Raw genomic sequence first — 6,000 nt, 5'->3', positions numbered from 1 at the left:
TGAACCTGTAAATGACAGGCCTACATAGATTAGAGAGTATCTCCGGTGCTGTGGAGGCAAAAGGCTTGAACCTGTAAATGACAGGCCTACATAGATTAGAGAGTATCTCCGGTGCTGTGGAGGCAAAAGGCTTGAACCTGTAAATGACAGGCCTACATAGATTAGAGAGTATCTCCGGTGCTGAGGAGGCAAAAGGCTTGAACCTGTAAATGACAGGCCTACATAGATTAGAGAGTATCTCCGGTGCTGAGGAGGCATCATTATAGACTAGATCTTAATCATTTGATTATTGATTACCAACTTTTGGTGGGTCTTCTCTTTATTTGCCAGTTGCAGTCTAGCTGTCATGTTTGGGGATAAGGGTGTTTGACCACTTATATGTTAAGCACTGACATCCTATTTCGCTTGGCTAACATTTATGTAGAGTATTAGGCCGAGTAAACACCTGGACAATCTCGGAAAGATACGTAGTTTCCAGCCAAATCAGAACTCAGCATCAGCTGGGTCATACACAATGGGGGGTATTCAACAATGCCCTAAAATGGAATATTAGGCTAGGCAAAAAATCCGGACATACCAATTCATGCCGTTTTCGGATGGTTTTAAGGACGATGCACGTTCAACTTTGTTAAACAGCTGAATCTGCATTGCTGGAAAATCATTGAAAACTGACACTTTTTCAATTAAACTTTTGGATTGACAAGTAATTCGATCCCCAAGTTTTCCGACCGTGACGATTTTTCCAACAGTCCAAAAATTGGCACTTGGATTGAATAGGTCGAAGGTAAATCCTACCGAAAATTGCCGTAAAGTGCAGATTTTTTGATAGAAAAATCGTCACGGATTGAATATCCCCAGTATCTTCTGGTTGGCCATGCTGCAAGTCAATCAGAAGATATGGAACATGGCTGCTTGATATGTCAGCCAATGGATTGGCCAGGAACACCTTGTTTAGGTGTGCCTGGCCTAAGGGACTAGAGTCGCATTGTCACTGATCTATAGAATTAGCGGTATGGTTCCGATTGCAATGGGGACCCTGCAAAAGCCTTTCCAACTTCAGCAGCACCTTACCGGCTTTGTTGTGCCTGAGCGGAGAACCGGCTGTTGGCCACAGTAAGCTGCCGGGAGCTGTGCTGGCAAGGAGGAAGCTGCTGGACCGCACCAGGTAACTTTTGGGTAGCTGTTATGGGTAGTTGCACATTTGTACTATTAATATTATTATTATTACGTGACACTAAATAAAATGACCAAATAAAAATATTCAATATGTGTTGATCAATATCCTACGAAGAAATGAATTCCCAGTGTCTGCGGTCTCACGGGTCACTGGGCTTGTATATGCAGATAAAATGGAGCTTCTGGTTACAGGTCAGCTCGTTCCAGAACCTTCCACCTGTGGAGAAATATGATGTTACTGGTATTCCCAGGTCACCTCTGCCCATCCCTGCAGCTAAACCGCCAGCCAGCCATATATATATATATATATATATATATATATATATATTTTCTATGGGGAAAATTGACTAAGGGCCATATTCTCTAAGCTTCAAAAGTGATAATGGAGAGTGGTAAACAGCCAGCCAATCAGCTCCTGTCTGACATTTTTCAAACACAGTCTGTGACATGGCATGCAGGAGCTGATTGGCTGGCTGTTTATCACTCTCAATTTTATCACTTTTGAAGCTTAGAGAATCTGGCCCTAAGACTCATCTGTCATCTATTTCAGATGGAGTGTTGTTATGGACAACTAATCAGATTCTACTTCATAATTATTTAGAACCTTCTAGAAGATAGAACCATGCCAACTCCATATATTCTACAGTACTGTATATGTGAATTACATACTTACCTCCAAGGTTGAGACTTATACACTTGTTGCTTCCAAATATTCCAAGCAGACCATTGGATAACTTCAGAAAGCTGAGCAGGGATCCATCAGCCCAGGTCCTAGATGTCTAAGGAGCGATCATAACAGGTAAACAAACAGCGATTATTCAGTGTCCACATGAAAGACCATGAATAAAGTTTTTATACTATGTCGACATTCCTGCCAAAAAAACTAACAATTCAAGAATTATAGTGGCTGACACAGTTGCGGCCATGACACATACTAATGCCGCTACAAATCACTTCCCTGCACACACGGGTTATGTGCAAGGGCTGAGCCGCCCCATACCTTTCCTCTGTTGCCTCCGGTCCAGAGTTTGTCTCCGCGATATCCTTTTGACTGCGCCAGAGTCATGAGGAACTGATTGTGGTTTTCACTGAGGACACTGGTGAGGTGAGCGCGGCTGAAGAGGTGCTGGCAGTACCCCTATGTTAGATGTAAGGGGGGAAGTGTTGACACATAGGAGAGCAGAGAATGAGGAGAGAGAGGGGGACAAGGCATTAGTCAGTGGAATGGTTAGTGAGGGAATGCTGATGTCACTATATAGAAACTTCCTTACTACTAACATCAGGGAATGCAGGGAGTTAACTTATGTGCTTAAAGGGTTAAAAAGACAAATATTCAATAAGCGTACACACAAATAACCACTGGGTAACATTAGTGAGCACAGATACCTTATACTCAGTGGTGGCTCCAGAGGACGGGATGCAGCACAGTCCAAAATTCAAATAGGTGACTCACTGCCAGTGAGTCAGATTGGAATGGCAGTTAGTGGCAGTGGGTGTGGCTCCACTATTTGAAATTTGGACTGTGCTGCAGCCGCTCCTCTGGAGCTTATATCGTACATCAGTGGTGTCAAACTCATGGCCCTCCAGCTGTTGTGGAACTACACGTCCCAGCATGCCCTGCCACAGTTTTAGCAATCCAATATATAAAATATGTGGCAGGGCATGCTGGGATGTGTTTGACACCACTGCTGTACATCCTCTAGAAGGGATGCGGTCAGGTTCACAGGAAAATGCAGACAGCGGCATCCCGAGGATCACAATCCCAAAGGCAAGTCAGGGTTGCCTACTTTTAAAGTCACCTCTCCGGGAAACTATCAATAGCACTTTGGGGGGCGGGGCCTGATGTAGACATCATCAAGCCCCACCCCCATCACGGCAAATCCCGCAATTCACAGGTCTTTCAGGAGGGGCGGGGCTAAATGATGTGATTTGCATCTTCCAGTATCTGGGAGGGTTGCCCAGATATTTGCCAGTATCTGGGAGGGTTACCCACCTTTCCTGGGGTCCTGGAGGGGGACCCGATTTTCCAGAGCCTCCCGGCCATTCCAAGAGGGTAGGCAACCCTGAGGTAAGTACTGAGTATAGGATTTGGTTTAGAATCAGGTTTAGGCGGCAGGAGGGTGAGGGTGGGTAGGGGTCATTGGGTTGACCACTGAAGGTCAACAAGCCTTAGGTTGACACCTGAAATAGGTCGACATGGGTAAGTTTGACAGGGTTGGAAAGTCAACACAGGCATTAGGACGACAATGGGAAGGTGGACAGTCAAAAGGTTTTTTTGTCCCTAATGTAAAAAATTAGATATATTAAGTTCACATGATGTTGGATATATAATCCTACCGCAAATTAAGATTCGCCTGCCTGACATATCTTTTGCTAACTGTTCTTGTTACTCTAATCCTTAAACTAACCAGCACGGCTGGTGTAATGGTTAGCATTACTGCCTCACAGCACTGAGGTCATGGGTTCTATTCCCACCATGGCTCTAACTGTGCAGAGTTTGTATATGCTCCCCGTGCTTGTGTGGGTTTCCTCCGGGTACTCAGGTTTCCTCCCACAATCCAAAAGTATACTTTTAGGCTAATTGGCTCCCAACAAAATTAACCCTAGAATGTCTGTGTGTGCGTGTACATGTGGTAGGGAATATAGATTGTAAGCTCCACTGGGGCAGGGACCGATGTAAATGTTCTCTGTACAGCGCTGCGGAATATGTGTGCGCTATATAAGAAACTGGCAATAAATAAATAAATACATTTCTTAGCTGTCACCTTAAATTACTTCATGAGCTTCTCACATTAATATTTATGTTGCATAATTCAATTTATTATTACGATCCATGCAACTCTGAATAAGACACTTCTCTAAATTTTATTTATTACTTAATAAAGTTTAAAAAGTATTTTAGATTAAATAGAAAAATATGTTATTTAAAAAAAAACTTTTTTCCCTTTTTTTTCATGTAAATGTTAGGTATCGGGTGTGACCCCGCAGCCAGGACTGCTGTTCAGGACAGCCACGGCAAAACCCTTTTCTGACTCTGTTGTACCCCCCAGGCTGGGTGACCGACTCCTGCAGGTGTTCTAGTCTTCCCCTGTAGCCGTCACGTTTGGAAGGGCGAGTTAAGCCCGTCCTAACTCCGGTACAGCAAGGTGTTAGGTACGGACAAGGAGCCGGGGACCCCCCCAGGGTACAGTAAACAGGACAAACTAACTAAGGAACCTAACTGCAGTCTAACCAAACGGCGACTTGCCGGACCCTGGCTAAGGCCACTAAGCGCCAGCGACCTAGTCGCTACGACTTGCGACACCTGTCGCAGACACAATAAAATCAAACAACAATAGCAATGCCCAATAAAGGGGAACCAAGGAATGGGATGCCCCGTAGGAACGGGAGGCAGGAAGGAAGTGCCAAAATAAACAGAGACTAGCCTGACCGGCTGTAAATGAATAAACAAGGCAGGAAATGAATAAAGGAACAAAATATAACCCCCTGCTGGGGCAACTCACGGAACCAGGAGAACCGAGGGAACAGCGTTCCACTGGGAAGAATCACAGGGAGCACAGGAATGAGCTCAGGCAGGTGGATAGAATCAGCAGAAGCTATTACCGGTGGGGAACTGCTGGGCTGGCTCCCTTAAATGACCCTAAGGGCTGTTTCACACAGTACGGTTCCTGCCGCACGGTGAAATCCCGTACGGTCAGGGAGCCGCGCCGCACTCAGAATTTTATAATGGCAGGGATGGCCACAGCCCGGCAGCCGTCCCTTCCAGTGGGGGGATCCGGCTGCAGCCGTGCGGCCGGGCCGTGGCCGTCCCGTGTGAATGGACACAATAGTGTCCATTCACAACTGCTGAGTGCGGCACGGCTCCCTGGCCGTACGGGATTTCACCGTGCGGCAGGAACCGTACTGTGTGAAACAGCCCTTTGGGACCAATGAGGACGGGGAGTCCAGCCCCACCTACATTAATTGCCCCCTCCGGACACCTGTGGTCCGTCTATTATTAGGCCGAATAGAGGCCGCCCTATCACTCTGCCTGGCGGCGTCATCCGTTGCTAAGCAACGGCGCCGCCGTGGGCAGAAAGTCCCCCCGGCGTCTGGCAGCGTCCCAGGCTGCTGGGAGACGCTGGATTGGAGGGCGGGCGTTGCGTCCTGCCGTTGCGTCCTCCGGCGTCTCTGGTTGCCTAGCAACCGGACATCAGACCCGGAAGGACAGGCGGTTGGACGGACGCGCCGCTCTGTCCTTCTGCAGCGCGCAACAGTAAATAGAACCAATTATAAAATTGCTTTGGCCGGAATGTCGACATGGTCGACATGGACTCCATCAAAGTGTACTGTGTCCACTGGCTGGCTGCACTCGGTACACTCTTCAGGTAATTTGGTTTGCTCCGTTACTGCTGCGCCTGCTATGGGTCACTATTCCCAGTCGTAGTGAACGTGGATTGTTCAGCAAAAGTTTCAAATAAAAATATTCAAAAATCATGTCGACCTTTTGAATCTGTCAGCATTTTGTACTATGCGCACAGTCCCTTTTTAACTGTCGACGTATTGCATGTCGATCACATGGGGTCGGCCTTTTGATTATATCACTAGGTCTATCCACTGATTGGTCAGTGACTCCCAGAGTGACTGATTTCACTAGGACCCAGGAGAGGAAAGTAACCAGCGCTATGTCCTATATAAACACCATGTTAGTATACGTATTTGCAATGACTGATCTCCTTAGTACAGGTGTCTGCAGCCTTTGATAAAGAACAGGTAAGCCTGTGCTAGTGTTATACATAGATTATATATAGAATAATGCCACCTAGAAGTCAAACACTATTTATT

At 46.5% G+C, this 6,000-nt stretch overlaps 1 protein-coding gene and 1 long non-coding RNA gene across 3 annotated transcripts in view; one reads left to right on the top strand and one right to left on the bottom strand.

Moving 5' to 3' along the window:
* Positions 1 to 808: 808 nt before the first annotated feature.
* Positions 809 to 6,000, bottom strand: part of LOC146007544 (struthiocalcin-2-like) — a 9,552-nt gene continuing 4,360 nt past the window's right edge. Inside the window, exons 3-5 of the mRNA XM_083145979.1 lie at positions 2,177 to 2,314; positions 1,850 to 1,955; positions 809 to 1,393 (exon numbers count right to left, since the gene is read on the bottom strand). Of these exons, the coding sequence (XP_083002105.1) occupies positions 1,317 to 1,393; positions 1,850 to 1,955; positions 2,177 to 2,314 (321 nt within the window). The 3' untranslated portion in view covers positions 809 to 1,316. The remainder of the gene's footprint in view (positions 1,394 to 1,849; positions 1,956 to 2,176; positions 2,315 to 6,000) is intronic.
* The window catches only part of LOC146007543 (uncharacterized), a 27,361-nt gene continuing 23,157 nt past the window's right edge, over positions 1,797 to 6,000 (top strand). The window contains exon 1 of one of the 2 annotated variants that reach the window (XR_014444351.1): positions 1,797 to 1,975. This is a non-coding gene — a long non-coding RNA (uncharacterized LOC146007543). Of the gene's footprint in view, positions 1,976 to 5,865; positions 5,929 to 6,000 lie in introns of those variants that run through there. The other variant, XR_014444350.1, reaches the window with a different exon arrangement.

Source organism: Crinia signifera, chromosome 6, assembly GCF_055691185.1.
Source record: "Crinia signifera chromosome 6, ASM5569118v1, whole genome shotgun sequence".
NCBI classification, from domain to species: domain Eukaryota; kingdom Metazoa; phylum Chordata; class Amphibia; order Anura; family Myobatrachidae; genus Crinia; species Crinia signifera.
The sequence above is the reverse complement of the archived record's forward strand: the minus strand, read 5'-3'. Positions and strand labels throughout refer to the sequence as shown.